Source organism: Clytia hemisphaerica, unplaced genomic scaffold (assembly GCF_902728285.1).
Source record: "Clytia hemisphaerica strain Z4C2 unplaced genomic scaffold, Clytia hemisphaerica genome assembly, whole genome shotgun sequence".
Taxonomy (NCBI): domain Eukaryota; kingdom Metazoa; phylum Cnidaria; class Hydrozoa; order Leptothecata; family Clytiidae; genus Clytia; species Clytia hemisphaerica.
In genome coordinates, this window is record NW_027103599.1 from 148,641 (window position 1) to 171,128 (window position 22,488).

At 35.3% G+C, this 22,488-nt stretch overlaps 2 protein-coding genes across 2 annotated transcripts in view; both read left to right on the top strand.

Annotated features, from left to right (window-relative positions):
* LOC136802001 (uncharacterized) overlaps positions 1 to 22,488 on the top strand; it is a 253,117-nt gene that overhangs the window by 148,532 nt on the left and 82,097 nt on the right. The window lies entirely within an intron of this gene.
* On the top strand, positions 64 to 21,112 carry LOC136801992 (5-hydroxytryptamine receptor 1D-like). Its single transcript, XM_067058690.1, has 2 exons — positions 64 to 156; positions 19,252 to 21,112. The coding sequence occupies exon 2, from the start codon at positions 19,300 to 19,302 to the stop codon at positions 20,539 to 20,541; it is 1,242 nt and encodes a 413-aa protein (XP_066914791.1). The 5' UTR covers positions 64 to 156; positions 19,252 to 19,299; the 3' UTR covers positions 20,542 to 21,112.

The following is a 22,488-nucleotide window of genomic DNA, read 5'->3' on the forward strand; positions in this document are numbered from 1 at the left end:
TTGGATTAGCATTGGAAACGGAGATCGTTAAAATTTTGCTTGATTGGATAAAAAAACAGAACAGGCATTGTTTTGCGATTGGATAAAACAGGGTTGACGCAAGCAAGTTGATTGGATAATCGAAAAGTGACGCTGTCATCGATTGGATAAAAAATCGTAAGTATCTTAATTTTTAAGACATTTCATTCCAAATAAATCCTTTTCTTAATAAATTGCTATAAAACTGCGTTTCCAAACTACTCAGGATCCTTTTGCCCTATATGACTGCTTGATGAGGGTTTTCATAAGGGCGGATTAATATCTTAGCATCACTGTGCTTCATAGTGTGCTTTTGATTAATGGCAATAAGTTTTTTCATATTGTTTGCCGTGATGGTATTTTTACTATGTTTTTATCACGAGCAGCTCTTCATTTTTTTTTGCTCATTTTAAAATGACCTTTTGCGATGTTATGTTTTAATGTAAAGTGTGCCAAATATTTCGGTAGATTTATCTGTATGGCTTTTATGTAATGGGACTTTATATGGTGTTTTGATTTTAATTTTTATTATATTTTGCTTTGGATTGCACTGTTTCGTGTCTTATTAAAAGCTAATCTGTGCAAAATAGCAATGACCTGGCACAGAGAAAAGCTATAGTCTAAAACAGTACTAGGCTGACAGGAGAGAGTTTTATCCTGTTATCTTTTATGTGGAAATTAACGAGAAATTGGCTTTAGAAATTAGGTGTAAATTGTATGTATTTCGTATTATATTGAAATCAACTATGGATAATAATATTAAGCCTTTATCTTGAAATTTCGATATAAGTCTGTGATTTTTTACCGGAGTTTCTGTCCAAACGATGTGAATAAAACAGGTTCTAATTGACTCTGGTTAGAGTTGACGTCTTTGCTTTAAAACAAAATGTATCAATTATTATGCTGACTTTAGGAATCTCAAACTAAGGCCAAACAGTGCTAAAATAGTATGGGGAACTGATAATTCAGGTGATAAAAATCTCTGCACGTGTAGAGCTGCCTGAATAGCTCTGTTTTTTTCCTGCATCTATTTTGTCTATCCCCTTACTTAGCATCTTGGATTAATCAGATTAAACTGTGTTTGTTTTTTTGGAACAAATATAACTGGGACTCTGTACTGTGTTTCAGTTTCATATTTTTGCCCAGTAGTCTTTTACGTACGAAATTCTCCTTTTGTGAAAAAGGGGGAATTGTTATCATATAATATTATGAGGTCATTACTTTTTGTTGAAATTCGACGTTGTCACAGACTGAATTCTTTCAACTTGGCTAGTTATTTTTTCCAAAAATCTGTAGCCAAATTGAAGAACTTTTATTTTGGGCAATTTTAGTTTCAGTAAATAAGTAAGCGACCGTCTTGTTATATTTAGTTTGTTGTGTCTATGTGCTGTGGGCATAACAGGCTTTCAGTTAAGATGTCGGAAGCCACTGTATTTAGAAGTTGGTTTTTGTTTTATATTGATTTCTTCGTTAGTTGGTTAAGGTACCCCCTGGTATGTATCTCCCTTGCAACTCATTTTCTCACCCCGAAATGTTCGTTTGAGAGCTGTCCGCTAGCTTGTGCCGTTTCTCTTACGGAGCCATGAACAAGTATACGTGCTATGCGCGTAAATACGAATACGTGCTATGCGCGTAAATCCGAATACGTGCTATGCGCGTAAATATGAATACGTGCTATGCGCGTAAATACGAATACGTGCTATGCGCGTAAATACGAATACGTGCTATGCGCGTAAATACGAATACGTGTTATGCGCGTAAATACGGATACGTGCTATGTGCGTAAATACGGATACGTGTCATGCGCGTAAATACGAATATGTGCTATGCGCGTAAATACGAATACGTGCTATGCGCGTAAATACGGATACGTGCTATGTGCGTAAGTACGGATACGTGCTATGTGCGTAAGTATGGATACGTGTCATGCGCGTAAGTACGAATATGTGCTATGCACCGAGTAATCAGAATCTGCTTGGAGATTAGATTTACCAAGGTTAAGACAATTAATATATCTTTAGATTGAAGTAAGGTGACGTAGAAAAAAACAACGAAGTAAAAATGCCTCCATCAAAGCAAAGCAAAGTTACAAAGTTCAAGAATTTTTTTCTTCTGTTTTTAAAGAAAATTTCGCAATAAAAATTTTTAGAAAGTTTTATAACCTTAAAAGTGATTCGCTTCCGAATGAAAAGTTACAGTCATTTTTAATATTTTGTTTTTAAAATATTTGCACAGTGGTGTATACTGCACAAATATCATCACCCTCACTTTCAATTATGATTCTGGAGGGAATAAATTCTTAAGCGTTCTTTAATTTTCCGTAAAAAAATGTATTTTGGATGATTTGGGCTACATGGTTTGAATAAAGTTAAGTTTATATGTTCCTTGGCATTCTTTTTGAGAAAATCGGAACTTTTTCTTTACACCTTTTATAAGAACAATTTTATGAGAACAGGCCAAAATCTAATTACAATTTGAATAAAAAAAACACCTCAACTTTGCGTCAAGATAAGACCAGCATAAGAAAATTTTGTGACTCAAAGTGCTTAAAAAGGACGGCCGAGCCTTGACAAAGCCTTACTGGCTCTTATAAAAAAAGAGTTTGATTCTGAGTAAGATTATAAATTTGTCTAAAATTCTGAACTTTTAAATTGTGAAATTGTGAGTTTTCATTGTTTGTTCATCGAAAGCAACTTCTATAATTTCTTATGCTCCAAACAATGTGCTCAAAATAGAGGGTATGTCTGTACTTATAGACCAAAAATTACAAACCATCTGATTATCCCTATAACAACAAGCATGACTTATTAAGTTGATATTAACTTGAAAATTTGAGTTTTCTTCTTCCATATCAGGCTTTGCACTAAACATCTAAATTACACCTTTACTAAAGATGGTCCATAAGTTGGCAAAGGTTCCCTCTTATAGTGATCTTAACAAATTGATGTAACATTCATCTCAGATAAAACTTATCAATTTTCACGACATTTCTTTTCTGTATCTTTCCATACACTTTTTTTATAAGAGTCAATAAAATTTGCTGCTGAGGTTATTATTCTTATTTTTTTGGCACTTTGATCCACAAATTGTTCTTATCCTGTTCTTATTTATAGTATATAATTGGGGTATTTTAGGCGTTATACCTAATTTCTACTACTTTGACCCCTCCTAAGTTACTTGAAATTGAGGAATTTCAGGCTCCGCATTGTTCTCAAATTGTTCTTATTTTTTGGCGTTTGCCATATATTTGCCATGAAATTGTTCTAATAAAAGAAAAAAGTTCGTAGATGTAGATCTCGTAGAAATATGTCGATCTGCAAATAAGGTTATTTAAATGTTACAGCCTTTTTTCTACTCTCTCATATCGACCTAAATTAAGTGCCCCATTTTCCCCTTTTTTAAGTTTGTTGTTGTTCGTAGTGTGACATCTTTATAAATATTTAACAATTTCCCAGGTTCTCAAGAAATTTTATTCACATCTATTCAGCGATCTCCCTCAAGAAATTTATTAATATCTTAATGACTTTGTTGGCGAGCGTAAAAAATCATCATTCTTCAAAAAGTATGTTATGATAACACGCAGGATGAAATATTATACATACTGTAGTCTTTATATAGAAAAAAAGCCAGATATTTTTGTTTCGCCCTTCCTTATTTTACTTGGATTTTGTTGGAAATTGGAAAATTAGATCACCCTGGTGTTTCGTTTCACTACTTTCTTTTTTGGAACGAATTCTAGACGTTGGAAGAAATTTTCTCGACTGACGGAGGCGTATTCTTATGCTCGAATTTTGTCATGATTTGGAAAAGTATTTTTGTGTGCTTGAATTTTGTCGCGATTGCTTTCTATGATATTCTGATGGTGGATTGGCGCCCCCTCCGCACACTAAAGCTCTGTAGAAGCAGGCCACCTTCCCATGGTAGAGGAATAATATATAAGATAATCTATAAGAAATTTTAATTGCACCCGACAATCTCCCAAACAGAGTTTACCAGACCTCCGCTTCAAAATCCGTTTGTGCGGTCAGCCTAAATTACGCAATCCCAACCTTTCGATTGTTGAGAAATTTCCCGAACTTCAGAGCGATTCAAATTCCAAAAATATTTTATGACGGTCTTCTCCTTGACTGGAAAATTTTTACATCCCTCCCTCCGCGGGCAGAAAATAGCGAGAATTGAGGTGTACTGCTTTGTCCTTCGTTCCCTTGACTTTACTATTTAAAATTGATAGTTGGTAGTGCTTCACTGGACTAAATTATGGTCCATAAAATATTTTTGTTCCATAATTCTGAACTAATGGGAAGAATTAGTGGCTTTAATGGCAAATATATCCTAGGATCGTATTGAAAAGAATCTCGGACTATTTTCTGTCACTGAGCTATTCGAATTTTAACAATGTCCGATTATCTGCTTCCATTCAAGTTTAGATGTAATCATTCTATACAAAGTTACATGAAAAAACCTTTTTTGAATGAATGATGTTTTTTTGCCATTCCCCTGCTGATATTTCACGTGAAAAAGGAGGACCCCCGGATTTCCTTTGGGCTATATCTTCTTCTCTATTAAAATTTTGAACTAACCGTCTCATTTTCGATTTTCCTCTGGAAAGGGCAATTTGGCCAAATAAATACTTGTAAATTTTTTCTTCGCTTTACCGATATTACATTGTTGGAGTACCTGTTGAAGCGTTAGGGTGTATTTTAAAGGTTTTCTTTTTATATAAGTTATTCCGTTTCATATCAGACACATATCTCATATCAGGAGAGTGTCTTGCTATTGTTATATTATGCTGATATAAGCAAAAAATTGTTTCTCTTTTCCTCTTGCTGACCAATCTTGCTCCACTTCTGTGTCAAAACAATGTGAAAAAGCTTGTGAATTAAAATTGATGAGTAAGCAAACGATATCACCCTTATTTAAAAACAAAACCTTTAAAGGGTTTACTGCACTAGTTCTTAAATTTATTTGAAAAGGCTTGGGGTATTTAGGCAAAAAATAGTGTCGGATACTTGCGAGCAATAAGGGTCCTTTTTTAAACCCTCGAAAGTTCCCAAAAGGGTACATAAGCCATATAAATTAGATATTGAGTCTCTGAAAGGGTCCTCCAGAAATTACGAAATATCAAAAAAAATTCTCATAATTTGGATTAAAATTTGAGAATTTTTGCTGAAAATTTAGAAAAATAGTCTTTCGAAGACTGTAAAAGAAGTCCGAAAAGGGACAAAAATTCATTCTCTCAAAGGGTCGATTTTCGAACTTGAGCTCAGACATACCCGTCACATGGCAAACCTACAGTAGTTTCCCAGCGTTGTGCACTTTCTGAGGGAAACTCCAAAGTTTTAAGCGATGTTTTAAGCGATGTTTTGTTTATAGATCATTTGCTTTTAAAGGAAAGGGCCAACACAAAACAGCCCTGGGTTCGAAGCGATTGAACTATAACTCTACTATACGTGAAATTGAATTACGGGTTTGAGTTGAGTCACTATTGTTTAAATGTGCCCTGGGTTTCATTTTTATAAAACAATGGTTCCTTTTCAAAGTCTCTCATTTGCTGTTAAAAATTTCCAATGAATCTAAGGGCCTCAAATATCCCGTTGTATTGTCCTATTGGCTGACAATAGAAACCCTATTTCAATCTCTGCTTGATGCCAACTATATTCATGATATTTTGTCTTCAAGACATCCTTTTCCCAACAATTAAAACTCTACTTTTTAGGGGAATTCCGGCTTCTCCTAAGCTCTTTATAAACAGATGCCGTCAAAATGGGCTCAAACATTTTTTCTGTTTTTGCTTTACAGAGAGAAAGTTATAGTTATGAAAAAGTCGGTGTCATTTTCCAAATGCTAACAGAATATCTTATAGCTTTTTAATTGTACCCTAATCCCAGGGTTCTTTGTATTCTATCTTCCTATAAAACATATCGTTATTGGAAAAAATATTATTGAAATGTTTCTTACGGGACTTATATTGCATAATCTTAGAATTTTGTAATTTTGATTGAGAGCACAACCGTCTTGTTTATATCGATGGCAATACCCAAACATTCGACACTCCACTAGCAAATTGTCAGAAGTTTGAAAAAATATACAGCGGAGTCTCTTTAACTCGAACCTTTATAACTGTCTCCTTAATTCGAACAAGTTTTAATGGTTCCTTCAGTTAACAATGACTTAGAAACCTTACTTCATAACTCGAAATTTCCTTAACTCGAACAAATTTGTGTTCCTCGTGCGTGTTCGAGTTATGGAGACTCCACTGTAGTATTTGTTTATTTAAAATGATTAGTATTCCGAACTGAAAGAAAAGGGGTGCATGGGTGTATGCCTTTTTATTTCGATCAGTGTATTTGGGTGCTTCTTTTAAGAAAGATTAGAGTTAAAATATTATTTTGGCTAAAGTTTTTACGTAGGATTTAAACGAATCTCGATTAAAGAAAGGAAAGAAGAAAAAGGGCTTTGAAATTAAAGATTGGAGGTGCGTTTCGCTACTGGTTTCAGATTTCGAAAATTATTTTCCAAAAGAAGTTGAAAGTTTGTTGAAACTTTATGCTTTAAATCTCACTTATCTTTTATTCTACCCTTCCAAAAACCCAGCTTCTTAATCTCCATACAACCTTATTGGGATGGTCTGAACGTTAGATGGACGTCCATTCAACGCTTTGTATCAGCAACTGAAAAGGGGAGTAATATCTGCTATGGGCGTGGTCTGAAATTAGCAAACATTTATTTTTGTACCAGTCTTGTATACTTTTATAATTTTGATGTTTTAGACCTTATCTTTTAAAATTAGAAGTATAGAAAATTAGAACTGCTAATTTGTGTACAGACCATTTTAGGTTCAGTACTTTTGCTTGTATATACTGAGTTTATACCATATGCAAGTTTTATTCTTTTTCCATAAAGCGTCTCAGTAAGACCAAGTTCACACGCTACGGTTCCGTTTCGCTCCAAAACGAAATGAAGCCATTTAATTGGCTAAAATTGACGTAAGAACTAAATTTAACCAATAGCGTGGCTTCATTTCGTTTCGGAGTGAAACGAAACCGTAGCGTGTGAACGTGGTCTCGATGTCCCCTTAACCATTGTTTTGAGTTTGGCGTTATAATCGTTGAATATGCAAAAATTATTCAAGCATTTTGTTATTGAGTCATGATAGAGCTTGCTGCCTATACAGTTGTCTATTGCCTGGAGTTATAGATCTGATAATTAGTTCCAGTCAAGCTTGCAGGACTGTGATCCTTTTCCCGCCCTCCATCTCTACTGGAAAGAATTTTCTTTTTCTGAGCTTTTTTCAGCATGACCATGAACATGTTCTAAGGCTGCAGTTTTTGGGAACGATTTTGTGTATTTTACTGCAATCACTGTTTTATGTTTATTGAATTGCTTCCATACTTACTGTCCAAATCATTCCAGCCAGGATAGCAAGACTGTTCGTATGAACCTCCCCTCTCTACATGATTGTAATAGTTACTTGGAATGATGGTATTTCATACCTATTTAAAGTAACGCCTCCAGTTAGTGTGGTCTTGACTACTAGAACCATGGTGAAAGATATCGAGGTTTTAGTGTATTTTAACGTTTTCTTCAGAATTAAGTTCGGGCGGGAATTGTTATTTTTAGCACTTCCACTTTCTTTCATTGAATATTTCGTAAGTAAGTCTTAGATAAAACACACTAATGTTTATGAAGAAAACCTCTCAAAAAATATTTGTTTTGTCGTTTTAAGTTTTTAGGTTTATTTCGACTTGACTCGCTTCCTTCATACACCTTTTCGACCGTAGCCGCCAATTACCGCGCGGGCATTTTTTTTCCGTTTTACCATACCCTAAAACCGTCCCAGTCTTCTTTTCGCACCAGACAATCGAAAAAAGTGTAAAAAAAGGACTGGATCGAGTTTAGGGTGGTAATATTAATACCAAAAAAGCTTCTTCTTTTTTTTAATCTATAATTTTTTTCTATGTGTAAATTTCATTTAGCCTGGATATTATTCATATTCAGGCTCCTTTGAGACTGTATTTTAACATAAAATGTTCATAAAAACTAGTTATTTGTGCGATATTCATTTTAATTATACAGTTTTTAAACTTCACTCAAAGATTATGACCTGACTGAATGACCATTCATATTCAGGCTTCTTATTTTAACATTTTTACCTTTACGACGTCCATTTAATTGTATGATATTGATTTTGATTATGCAGTTTTCAAACTTCAGTCAAAATTATAATATGGTGTCGTCAGGGGGCAATCAAAATAATATTTTATCCACCTATTCCTTACAAAGTTTGACAGAAACATATTTTGTTTAATATTATAAGTCTCGACTATCTTTCAGGCAGATAAAGGAATATACTCTTTTTCTCAGAAAAGAAGTTTTGTTTTGGGGAATGATGGAGGATAAGAGCTGGATTAATTTTATCACACAAGAATGATTAGTTTATTGAATGGTAGGCTTCCTTCGGTCATGCCCAGTTTTATCTGTATTGTGAGACTTTATTAAACAGATGGCGCGCTATAAATAGACGTTGTTCATAAACTTTATTATAACTGCTTTAACTGTAAATCTTATCTTTAGTCGCAGTATATGCTGTCATTTTAGGTGAAATATCTTTCCAACAATAATCAAAATGGAATAATTGATTATTTTTATCTGTAATTTTCCGAAGTTTGTTATCACTGCAAAGAAGAAGGACGATACATCTTCTGTTATCTACTCACGCAGCTGCGCTGGGTTGCTGGGCGATTTGTTTCTTACGGGCGCTTTAACCCTTTAAAGTGCCATTACTGCACTTTTTTAATTTCAAGTCGCGTTCACACCCTTGAATGGGAAAGAATTACCATCTCATTCGGGCAGGGTAAAAAAATAAGGCGTTTTATCGACTATACTGTAGATTGCAAATTAAACGCTGAAATTAAAACGTTGAAAGTCGAATCTATATAGAAATGAAGTTCGAGTTTTGAAACGTAGCTCTACCGGGCAACTGTTACCCAATCAAAACATAGCAGAGACTCGAGAAAATATCTTTAGAGTTTTGGCAGGAAGTTGCTTAGTTTGATTTAGTTTTAGCCCAAAAAATTATCATTTTTGGGATGACAAATCTTTCTTTTAAATTCATTACCAGGCCCCCAAAAAGCCTACCGCGCCGCTAAGGGTTGATAGATGTATTAGAATTGATACGATGATTGGATAAAATAATTTAGAAAGCTTCAGCGTATCACTTCCTTTTGTGTCTTGTGCATTCCTTTTGTTTTTTATTATTTATTTCTAGCTTCCAAATTGGGTTTTTGTTACAGATTGTCATGGTTATTCGCTAGTTTGTATTTTCTTCAGTGCATATAACTTCACTCCTCATGTTTTAATCATTTCAAAAGTCCTTCAAAAGAAGAGGGGAAATTGTTGCTTTATGGGATTAATTTATGATAAGGTCCCATCATGCAATAGTCAATACAAAGGATTGAGGATTTGAAACATTAGAAGAAGAAATCAAAATGGGATTAAGATTGAACTGTGATAAACATTATAATATCCACCGAACTCTAAATTAGAAAATAGAATGGGTTCCATCCCTCAAGCCTTTGAGACTCAAGAAAAGTACGCGTTGCTTTTTGTCGTTAGCCAGGCCTGGCGGAACAACCCTAAAAGTGGGGAGGCTGAAGGCTCAGATAAAATTTGCTAGGAATTTGAGAACAAAATCTCAATTGCTCAAAAGTGGGGAAGCTGAAGTCTCCCCAGTCTCTCCGCTTCCGCTGGGCCTGTAAGCGACTTATTTTAGAGTTCGACTAAGTCCGATTCATCATTTTTATAGTTCAGTTCTTATACAGAAGATTATTTACATTTTCAATTCATTTTATGAGAACTTTTACGCTACAAATATGTTTTTATTATTCGATGTCCGCAATCATAACAAGAGGATTTCCATGTCGCCAGGAATTTCGGTAAAATATCGGTACCCTGGAAATTTACGGTACGATTTGATTGCTTTGATACTGGGGACGGACTTAGGGTAGTTTGTATTGCTGGTTGTTATAATATCACGTGTTTTTTATCTCTTTTTAAGACTCGCAGCCAAAAGTTACCCAAAGGTAAAGAAAACTTCTATTGAAGTTGGTTCTCAATACACCTTTTCGACCGTAGCCGCCAATTTACCACCCTAAAATCGTCCCAGTCTTTTTTTCGCACCTATACAGTCAATAGAAAAAGGTGTAAAAAAGGGTTTGGATCGAGTTTAGAGGGATAATTAAATAATAAAGTGGCACACGCCCGACCACACGACTACGGTTGAAAAGGTTATCAAGAGGATCACTCTTTTACCATAATTTAGTCACTATAAGGGTGAGTCCTCCTGGGGTCCTCCTGGTCCGGGCCCGGGTTCGGGCTTTTACGCACCTGCCAAGCTTAGTAACCCGGAGTAGCACCAATATAAGTTTTCACTTTTGGACCATCGAAGCAATTTAATTTTAAATTCATGTATAAAAACTTCAAAAACAACGTCATTTGTAATCAGATTTCTTGATTATCTTGTTTAGATCAAGATTCACTTTCAAAACAGTTTGATTTTGTATTGACGACTTCATGAGAGGTTATTCGATCAGTTGTGCATAAATGTCGGATTGTTTGATGAGATATTTCATCACCTTTTGGTTCAGTATCGTACCGCAGTAGCGTAGACAAAGGTGGGGTCGCAAAATTTGTGTAGGAGAGCAGATTTTTATGACACAAAAATATCTTTTTATATTATGAATAGATAATTACAGTGTCATAAACATCTGCTCCTCTACACAAATTTTGCGCCCCTCCTGTCTACGCTACTGGTGCCGTGTTTTTGGATAGTTAACCAAAAAGTCCGCTCAACAATCATATCACTTTCTGACCACTGATAGGTCGATTTGGTTTGATTACATCATAGTTTTGAGATTCAACTTATCAGATTTACTTAATTATTGAGCGGACTTTTGGATACTTAACCGTAAGCTCGGTGGTATCCTTAGATAGATTCTAAATATCAAATATCTAGAGAGTGCCGTTAAGTTGGGGAATATTCTTCAATGAGATGAGAATCTTAATATCTTCCTGTGACTTTTGAAGTTCAGACTTTAATTTTGTCTTTCTTCGCGTTTGAAGATGATATTCACTTGACTTGACTTACAAATACAATTTTTTTTGTTTATGAATCACATCACTAGAAAAGCGGTTGACGCCCTTTGTAGATGGCAAGATAAATAATGATGTATACATGTACATCGCAAAACATGATTTTTTTATATCTAGAGATAACCTAGCCTGTTACACGAAAACCATCTTTTTTTACTGCGTTTTCATAAAAAAATTTGTTTAGTTGGAAGGTACTGGCTAAGAGACACCGGGTTATATGATATAGAAAATTCTTTGTGTAGCGGTGACGAATTTCGCTAGCTTGTAACATATTTATACAAAGGTTGTTTTTGTAGAGTGTACTAGCGTTTAAAGCGATAGAAACCCTGGTACCGAGGGTTGTTTACATGTTTACGGTATAATTGTACCTAAATTGATTACCTTATCGCCATATCATATTTCAGTTAGCAATTGATATCCCCTATTATAGAGTATTTCTAATTGAGAAGTAATAAATGAAAATTAAGATATAATCGATGGCTTTTAAGATATAGTACCTCGTTCAAGAATGACTTGTTCGAGTATTACTACCAGTACGTCACATGGTACACGTCAATAATTTCTGTTATCTGGTTCTTGACACTTCTGGCTTGCTGAGGCTCTGAAGGCAGGGAAAATTTTCAACATCTGGAAGGTTTAATTTACGGAATTTCGCCGGACCGCGTCAAGGATTTTAAAGTAAGAACTGAACCCCAGCCCTCGTTGCGGGGATTGTCGGTTCCTACAAAAAAAATTTTCGGCAAATCAAAGGCGGGCTATCATTCCTCACCGATGGGAAATTGGTCCGCTCCGTCAGAGCTTCGGCGTGAGCAGCCACTAATCCACTATTATAATATCAGATAATAGTTTCTGGTAAACGTGACGATTTCTCCATTTTATGCCTAGTTTGCAGAGTATGACAATGGAAAACTTTTAAAATTCTAATTTATTAAGGTGAGGATGATTTTTTGCCCTGGGCAGGTGCTTAAAGAACTTGGAAGATCGTTCTGGTAGGCCACATGTATTGCTTAAAATTCGCTGCACTTTAGTATTATTCTTCAGAAGAAGTTAATTAATCTAAATAAAAATTTCAAAGAATGGTATGCCTCGATTTTAACCAATTCCTGGTCCAAGTTCTTTAAACTTCTTTTTTTCTTCTCTAGAACTTCCGTGAGAAGGTTACCCAATAAAATTCTGTAAGATATTTACTAAGTACAAGTTGTTAAAAAGCTTTAAACAAACTGACACGTCTATGGGGAAACGAGAAAAAGGAAGTCTTAGTGTCAACATTTTGTTAGTCCGCCCACACGCTCTAATCAATACCTGGACAATTTTTCTTGTTTGAAGATAACGACAGGTTGTAATATGAATTTGGTTGCTAGCTAGCTGAAGGGGCTTATGAATGATTGAGATTTCGATGGTTTGCAGACTTATTGTAAAAGCTTCTTAGATAATGATGGTATTGAAAGTGGACTTGCGTGTTTTTCATATCATAGGCTTTTTGGATAATAGGCTTTGTCAGAAAAATTTGTATCCAGTGATGTTTAGGAAGGTCATTTTTAGAAAGCTCAATCCGCAAATTTTTGGATCTCCTCTGTATTTTTTTAACCCTTTAACTATGTTAAAAAATACAGGTCCCTGGATGTTTCACCCCATTTAATGTTGGATATATAGTGACTTCTTCTGGAATAGCTACTTTTATGACAAGTTGATAGGAAAACGTTTGATTTTTGAGAGCACAATTTGTCCATCCAATTCTTCCCATTCATATAAAAACTGTCATTTGATCACTTTTTGATATCGAATCATGAAATGGAATCTATAAGATTGGATTTAGAATTGAAAATTGAATTGACCATTGACGATCTTGTTAGAATGTGAATGTTAGTCACAATCAAATTTATTAGCATGGTATCGTATAGCCCATGTTATTTTTAATTTTCTATATTTAAATCTTTTCAAAGAATAGTTGGAACGGTATCGCTATTAGTTTATCAAGTGTCAAGGTTGTTTAAATGTCTTAGAGGGGAAATTGAACTTGGACTCGCTTTGCATTAGTGCAACCTCCAGAGATAGGTGTTGGTCTTTCCGAAGACAATGTAGCTTTTCTTTCAGGTAATATCTTAGATTAAAGATTCGATAGGAAATTCTCTCTAAAAATCTCCTTTACTAATTTAAAGATATAATCAGATATTTTGAGATCTTTGCTTTGACCTTCAGAAACCGGAGGTGCTGGGGTAGTTACTTACTAAACTTATCTGTTTGTCCTACTACGTAACCCCATAGTAGACAATAAGTAATGGGCTTTTATAGATGAGATAATAATTTATCATAGCCATATTATGTCTGTCTAGTAGTTTGCACTTCTGAGAAAAGATCTTATCTTGTTTGGCGCGTCGAACTCCCCTAGAGGGCAAGCGGAGATAAGACAAATTATGAAATATAGTATGAAGAAGAAACTTTTCTAAGATATATATGGGGGAAATATTGTTGGGAAAGCCATTTTAAATGTTGGTCCTAAACACTTGCTGTTAGCTTTCAAACACTATTATCCTTAGTGCATTTCATTTGGCAAAAGATATGGCGTCGTCACTTGCTTTTTGATAAATTAACCTTGATAACCAGGACGCTAGAATCAGCTACATTTCCTGTTTCAGTCAACTGATCAAAGATATTAATTCAGGTAATTTTCGATCGCTCTAATTCGGGTCATTGACCTTACCAGTAGTATTAGGGGTTGATCGGAAAGCCTTAGACGATTTAACAGTAATCTAGAGGGACCTACCAGGATTAGTTTTAGCCACCGGTTTTGATAGAACAAGTCGTCAGTTTTCACCTCCTTGTCAATTTTTAAACCATTAAATACAGTCCACTCTCTGTACCGGACACAATCGTGGAGAGGGGTCTCTGAAATCCTGTGGTATGCTCAAAACTTTGATCTATTTCCATGTGTGAGAGCTCGGTGTTTTCTGGCTAATTTTTTGCCAGGACGAATTTCGGCAACGTTCGGTTCCACCGGATCCGTGACATAGTGATGCTCTATCATTTACATTAGATTTCAGTACGTGATAATCACTGGAGTGCTAAAAGGATTATCGATAATTGGCGTTTCCAATACAACGAGTCTCTGTACTGTAATAGGATCAACAAATTAAGCAATCTGTCATCATAAACATTTGACTCAGTAATGACGCACGGGTATTGAGACGTCAAGAATTTAACATATCTGATTTTTGAAGAAAATTGTACTTTGGTGGAATGACCCTCAAATTTATTTCCATCATCCATTGACAGTAGGGACAATTAAGGGATTTTAAAAAAAGAAAAATGTTTTGAAAAGAAAATTTGTTGATCGGGTATATGTGTAGGCTGAATCGTAAACATATTTTTTTATGATAATGTAGTGGATTGTATGATTTGCGTAATGGTGTGATGGGTTATAGATAGATATAGTCGATATTTTACGTGGATAGCCCAGTAATCTAGGACTTTTAGACAGTCTTTCGATTGTTTTCACGGGGTCCACGGCCAGCTGGCTCGGCTATCTATGAACTGAACGAAACATTGGAAGAAGCGGGGATTCGAACTGCGAATCCCTGGTTTGAGACGGTGACGCCTTTGACCACATGGTGTCGCTTAGAGGTCTTCATCAATGTGTGATGATCTGACAACCTTGACCAAACGATTTATTCAAATGCGTTGAATTTCGCCAGAAACGATCCGATGAAAAGTTCAATTTGTTATTTGGCCTGTCTTGTCAGTAAATAGCCAAACAACAAATTGCATGCGGGAATCTTTGTATCGTCAAATTATTATGTTTACTCAAATTCTTATCAATCTCATGTAGGGTCAAAGAATTCTACCTTTTTCCCTTTTTCTATTCTTTTTTTATCAAGAATTTAGGAAGTTTAGAGTCTTTTAATTTAGAAATATATATAATTAACGCACCTTGGTGAGAGTTATTGGAAAAGCTCCCATCAGAAACGAACTTAATTTAAATTTGTTGTTCATTTTAGTTTGAATATCTGTTTATTAACTTTCTAGTCCCCATTCTTTCTCACTACGAAAGCAAACAAACAATGAATTAGATAAAAATTATACCTAGGAGTAAGAAAAGCAAAATAAAGAAAAATATTTTTGACCGATAGATTAATATCGATTAAATTTTGTGAAAAAAAATGTTTATTAAAAACTAGGCTTTAAAACATTTTTTAGTTGGCTTAGCATAGACGTTAAAACTAAAAAGAAGAGGAATCTCAAGCTATTTTAAAACAATAGTATCAGGGCTTTTAAAGTAATAAACTTGGGGATAGCATGGGAATGAAATTTCCCTTTCTTTTCATCATCTAGAACACATCTTCGTTAGGGAGACGGCGGATAAAATGAGATTGATCTTGCGTAGATCACTTTCGAAAATTGTCGAAGTTTGTCGTTTTTAATAAAATTTGTCGTTCTTTTTGCTATTTTTAGCTCGTGTGATGACACGAAAGGGACTTTTTTTCTTACGTTATCGGGGGCCTTATGCTATTCAGCCATAATTCCATGGTTCATCTATTCATGGTTCTTAGATTCAGTATAATATTATAATTTAGCAGATAGTATTGCTTGAATCTAACATTTTTTCTTATCAACTATTTAATGTTTCCCCGTCAAATTTCTTCATTTTTACAATGAATCTGATTTAGAATGTACTTTATTTAAGAAAGTCCCGGACCGGCATGTGTCTTTTCAAGGAAAGGGGAAAAGATTTCGCAACTTGGTCAAATTTCTCCTCTTCTTGTTATTAAGGTTTCATCTAAAACGACATCTAAACATGATTTTCCTAAAATTATCATTTTCTTTGAATTGTTGTATCATATTTATGGGGTTTTTTTTTGAAGTTCAGATCACGTTATGTTGGTGTATTATAGTTTCATGAGGATCCAGGATCCTTTTCGATTGTTTCATTGACTTCAAATCTAGCTGCCTCTTAACTTAAGACTGGCGTAGTAGTATAGTTTTTATCATTTTCTTGACTCTCGCCTGGGAGGCCCGAATTCGATACCCACTGTGTCTCTAATATTCACTTGGATATACCTTCGCCCAAGTCATGCCATGCCATGTGAGGGGAATTGGGTACCATTACTCTGATACAAGAGTGTGGGTAGATTAGACAGACATTGTGACGTGACATGGCATCGCTCTCCTGGTGTCGTTCGAGTGTCATGGTATACGCCACGACTTGGCAGCTCGCGTCTGTCAAGTCGCAGTGTCTGTCACCGCCGTGATTCCTTTTCCTTCGTAGGTAGGACCCATCCCGAATGTATTCAGAGGGCTTGTATATATCTTAACTAAAGAGTATTCTAGGACTTGGACTCAAGGTAAGGCTAATAAGTATCGGTAGGTAGACCGTTGTACGGCTTCTTAAATTTTATCTCAATACAATCTGCAGCGGAGACAAAAACGGTTATAACTTTCTGAGAGAATTCGAACTAGACACCGATCGAAAAGATATTTAGGAATGAAAAGAAAAAGGAAAACCGAGGAAGATTTATAAATTATAAATTATTATTTTTACAGGGTTGATTTTTTAAGCTTAAAGAGTCATCGCTGTTTGAAAAATAATTGAAAAATTAATTGGATCTAAAAACATAGTGCAGAGAACTGAGTTTTCAACAAGGAGCGCCTTTCTATAGACTAAACTTTAACTAGGATACAATTATCAATTTTGCCCAACTGCGAGTAGTAGGGGGAATTTTGTTCGATTTTTTGGAATCGCTTGACTGTTTTGTTAGAAGCACTTGTTATACATTTTTGGAAAGCTAAGGGGTAGGGGAATCGAAATTACTATGTTTCCAATTTTTTTTCGGACACTTTGGTGTGATTTTCGGACAAATATGACGGTCTCAGGCAAAAATCATAGGGTTAAAAATTAATGAAAATTTTAGCTCCAGAAAAAAAAGACCTGTTGTATATTTTTGGAAAGCTCTCAAAAAATTAGGATTAGAGATATATTGCAAGTATAGGTGATTTCAGTACCTAACTCGAGATATTGAGCTTCAAAAAGCGCAAAAACTGGACAAAATAGCTGTTTCTGGCTGAAAAACACGGTTTTCAAGGGTTAATATCTCGAGTTAGGTACAGAAATCAACTATACTTGCAATATATCTCTAATCTTAATTTTTTGAGAGCTTTCCAAAAATATACAACAGGTCTTTTTTTTCTGGAGCTAAAATTTTCATTAATTTTTAACCCTATGATTTTTGCCTGAGACCGTCATATTTGTCCGAAAATCACACCAAAGTGTCCGAAAAAAAATTGGAAACATAGTAATTTCGATTCCCCTACCCCTTAGCTTTCCAAAAATGTATAACAAGTGCTTCTAACAAAACAGTCGAGCGATTTTACAAAATGCCCTCTACTAGAGTAGGAAAGTGTTTAGTTAATGGAGTCTATCCGCCGTAAGGTTGAACTTCTTTCATTTTGCTTCACGTGAGTGTTCATTTCTTCTTTTCATTGGAAATCTTCGAATTTCATCTTAATCCCTTTGTTTTTGAAGTCGATTACATCGGTTTTTTGTTAATCTGATGTTAACCTTCTTTTAGCGGTTAACTTTCTTTCATAATATGATATCTTGCTCAATAATGTCTTTAACTCGAACACACACAGCGAACACAAATTTGTTCGAATTATAGAAATTTCGAGTAATGGAAACTGGTTTACAGGCACTGTTCGCTGAAGGGACCAGAAAACTTCAGTAGCGTAGACATTCGAGTTATAGAGGTTCCACTGTAGTAAGTCACTTCTTTGGAGATTTCTGCAACAATACACCTTTTCGACCGTATCTGCCAATTGCCGTGCGGGCATTAATAAAGTAGCACGCGCCTGACCACGCGACTACGGTCGAAAAGGTGTATTTGCAGCATTGCACTATATTTCAATACTGATTGCAAATTCCTTCAGTCCTTTTTCTTGATATATTTTGGTGCTTTAAATGAGGCCGCGGGCTAGGCCTTTATTGAACACTAAGTTTATAGTTGTCCTTCTTTCTTAGTAGTACAGTTTAGTTTATCGGGCTCAAAAAAAGTTGACTCGTCCAAAAATAGGGTATGATATTCACACACGACTAAATTCAACAGATAAGAGAGGCGTTCGTGATAAAGAATAGTCGGTTTGATATATTAACATTCACGCCTCTAAAGGTGTTTTAAGGGTAAAAGTTCGAGAAATTAGTTTAGTTGGTGTAAAATAATGTCCAATCTCCAAGCGAAAGTGCAGAAAAATATAATTGTTAACACTTAAATGGATTGCATGCAATGGCTTTTTCATCATGTTATGATTTGCAATAATAATAAAATCACTGAATAACTAAATTGTATGTGGATTCCGTAGTAAGGCATGTATGGATATTCGTAGGCGCCCTCCATTTTGAGGGCGGGTAAAATGGGATGAATAATATTCTATTATTTGTTCTGTGGTTGGCATACATGTTTTTCTTTATGTGAATTTGTCTCTTTTGGTTTCAAGAGAAAAATGGTCCGAAATTAGAAAAAAAATAATGTTGAGGTCATCATATTGTAGATTTTAGACTTTGTGTTGGCGACCGTATTGTTTATATTTTGATATCTCTGTAGGGAAGCATGCAACAGTGCAAAACCTCGTGTCAATAAAAATATTGAAAAATAATCCACCCTCGTTGGTATATACGTTAGGACGGCCTGACAGTGTTTTTATAGAAAATTCTCTCTTTTTTAAATTCTACCTCTTTACTTACTGTGTTGTTGTTGTTTTTGTTGTATTGGACGAAGTAAGTTTAGCCATTAACTATCTTGACTTTAAAGTCTTAAAACAACTGAACTGCGATTTAGGATGATACTAGGCCTGTTTTACCTATGTTTAATCTAATCACATCGACCACGTATCTACCTAGAGCAGTTTCCATTTATCATTCCTCTCCGATGGGAAATTGGCCCGCTCCTTTAGAGCTTTAGCGTAGGCGGCCGCCAATCCGCCATCGAAATATCAGATAAAGTTTCCATCCGAATTTTAACTTTCCTTCTGTCCCCTACCCCTTAATAAACGTCAACATCGTTGAAGAAAATCTTTCCTTTTTTATCGTTTTAGACTAGCGAACAACAGCAAAACACCACCAATAACCGACAACACTGAAACATGGACAGGATGAGCAACAATACTACAGTTCTACCACCATTATTCCCCGAACAAACTTGCAAAATGAATGACTTTATGAGCCAGGCGGATGCTTGTCTCTTCATTTTCATCTCTTTGGCAGCCATTATTGGTAATCTCATCGTCTTTATATGTTATTATAAATACCGACCCCTACGGCGCATTACAAATGTTTATATACTTTCCCTCTCGGCTAGTGATTTACTGGTTGCTAGTCTAAGCGTACCTTACACATTTGTTATATTCGTGTGTAAGCTACAACCGCAGATAGCCGAAAGCGAACTACAGTCTATGTTTTACTTGGTCTGTGATATGGTGCCGAGTATCTTGTCTATATACGCGTTAGCACTGGTAGCTGTTGACAGAGCTATCGCTATATCCAAACCGTTTTGGCATCGGAAATATGTGAACAACAGGCGAGCTTCGATTATAGTTTTCCTGATGTGGATTTACGTTTTCGGGTTGGTTTCATGTGTTTTTATAATCGCTCCGTCAGAATTTACGTTGTTTATTATTATGACGGCGTACGTCCTTCCCGTCGCTATGATGGTATTCTCTTACGTGTTGATGGGATTTGTGGCTAAGAAGCACGCTAAAGAACTTTCGTCTCTAGAGAGAACCAAAACGCGTCTTCGAGCTGGTTCAGTATGTAACGGGTCAGCGGATAACTCCATATCAACAAACGGAACGGAATCACCTTTCCTGACACCACACAGTTACCGACGAGTATCTGACAATGGAGCTTCTCCTTTGATGAGTAATAACCGTCGCATGGTTACCTATCAAGAAAAACATCTCGGTGATCGTTTTCAACACCGACAATATAGTTGGTTCCGATCATCGGTTCGTCGGTTCTCAGTAGCAAACATTCGTAATCGCTCGTCAAGTATCGTTAGTAGCGTACGAGTCTTAAAACGTGAACTAAAAGCAGCTTTAACGCTATCGCTGATTCTGGGTTGTTTCATTTTGAGTTGGACACCTTTTATCGGGTTAAACATCGAATATTATCGTTGTTCCACGTGTTATATTGACCCTCTACTCATCAAATATTTCAAAATGTTACATTTTACAAACTCAGCTTTGAATCCTGTTTTGTTTATCTTACTCAACAAAAGATGGCGTTCTGCATTCTTTATCGTCATTATGCGACGTAAGAATCGACGTGGTTTAAGCATTACGTCGGAAATTTCGACGACGTCAACTATCGGTGGTACTGGATGGTAAAAGATCTATGTTGATTGCAATGTTTTTTTAATGAAAAATGGCACGTGACTTGTTTTTTATGGATTTTTGCTTTTATTTTATTTTGACAAGAGGATGAATCCATTGACTTTCAAGCATGAAGCATCGAGACTCCTGGATGCGCGTTCTAGATGCGTTCTGTATGGGAAATAAATGGCTTGACTTTTTCTTGCCTGCGAAAGGTTAGAGACTCTAATCTAGCCCTTCGGGCTTCAAACTTAATGGATGAATCGAGTCAATACTTTATGTTCTAATGCGGCCACAACTATTATGTACACATAAATTAAAACTGCAAAAATTAAGTTTGCAAAAAAAACCTAAAAATCTACATAAAAACTATTTTAACCTTCACTCTTTTCGGACTCGTGGGCCACTAGAGGCCATATGGGGACTAAAATGAGCTATCATACTTCGAAAGCTAATATTTTCAAACGACTCGTTTAACTACTGCTGGAAGAAGCATTAAAAAAGCACTTTTCAGATATTTCTTCTGGGTTAAATTCAACAATTAAACGAATTTTTCCAAATAAAAAACATAAAATGTTATCACTAAAAAAATTAAATTTTCTTAGATTTTTTTTGTTTTTGTTTTGTATATTTATATAACTTCTTGTTATGTTTTTATTTTAATGACATTAAAATGACACATTAGTATTTTAATTTTGATACCGTAACATAACTAGATATTAATAGATATTAACCCTAACTTATATCTTGATCTTCTATTTCCTTTAGGGTGCCTTTTTCACACTCTAAAAGGGTACACCAATTTTTTTGCTCTCGTTACAATCATGAAAATCGCCAAAATCTGTTCATCACGAAAAAATAGAGAGAAAAAAAAGCTTAAATAACGTCATCACGTCTAGATTTTCCCCTGCACATAGTGCCAAAACTTGATCATGTCATCACGCCCAGTAATTTAGAATCACGCCATCACGCGAATCGCTGGCAACCTCATCACCGAGCTCCTAAAATGAAAATGGCATTAAAAAATTTCGCTAAAATTTGGAGCAAAAAAATCCGTATTTGGTTATAAGCTTCTGTCAAATCTACTTCTAGTACCAAACAGACAACAGCCAATAAAATGATAAAGAAAGAACAGACTTTCAATTTCTTTTAACAGACTTCAGGTTTATAATGCTTCATTACTGTTCGTGGTAATTTTACCACGCATATGTAACATAGATGTCTGCAGCTTTGATCTTTATCTTGCTGCTACTTATTCCCGCACGAATGATAAGAATACCCAAAAATTTTGAAGCCTTTTTATGTTTTTAACTTGAGTTTCAAACCTACAAATGTTCTTAACATGTTCTTATTTTCACCATTTTGTGAGCATTTTTGTCCATTTTCCTAAAGTAGGTGTTTTCGAGTCCGCAAAGCCTTAAAATGTTCTCAACTTGTTCTTAACATTTTGCCATCGAAGCCTATGTTCTTATATAGTTTGTTCTTATAAAAAAACGTATAGCCAAAGAGGGGTCGAAGACAAGGGCCTGCTGGCGTCATCTGTTTATCCCACTTCAATCTAGTTTCGATTTGTAGTTTCGTGGAATCATATAACCAATCAAAAGCTTAGGACAAATTACAAAACTGTTGCAGACTGCACCTAAACTGCCCCTGCTTTATTGTCAAAGCAAACAAATCGAGATGAGATTTTCAAGTACTTTTTTCCATCTCACTTATAATTTCAATCTCTGACCTCTTTGAAGTCATTCTCGTGAACTGTTTAAAAAACTGTAAAAAGTGTATTTGTGCTGTCTAGAATTAGTTTTTTAATTGCTCTTGAGATGATATCCAGGCTAACGATAACTCTTGTCATTTTCTATGTAAGTTTTTTCTTTCTTTTTGATTCTCATGTTTTTAAGGATTTCTTATATGTAATTTTTTTGCATGGAAAACCCTTAAAACGATTTCAGGTTCTAATATTTC

Excerpts from the sequence above, each read along its gene's own strand:
- LOC136801992 (XM_067058690.1), top strand. The coding sequence starts at position 19,300 with ATGGACAGGATGAGCAACAATACTACAGTTCTACCACCATTATTCCCC.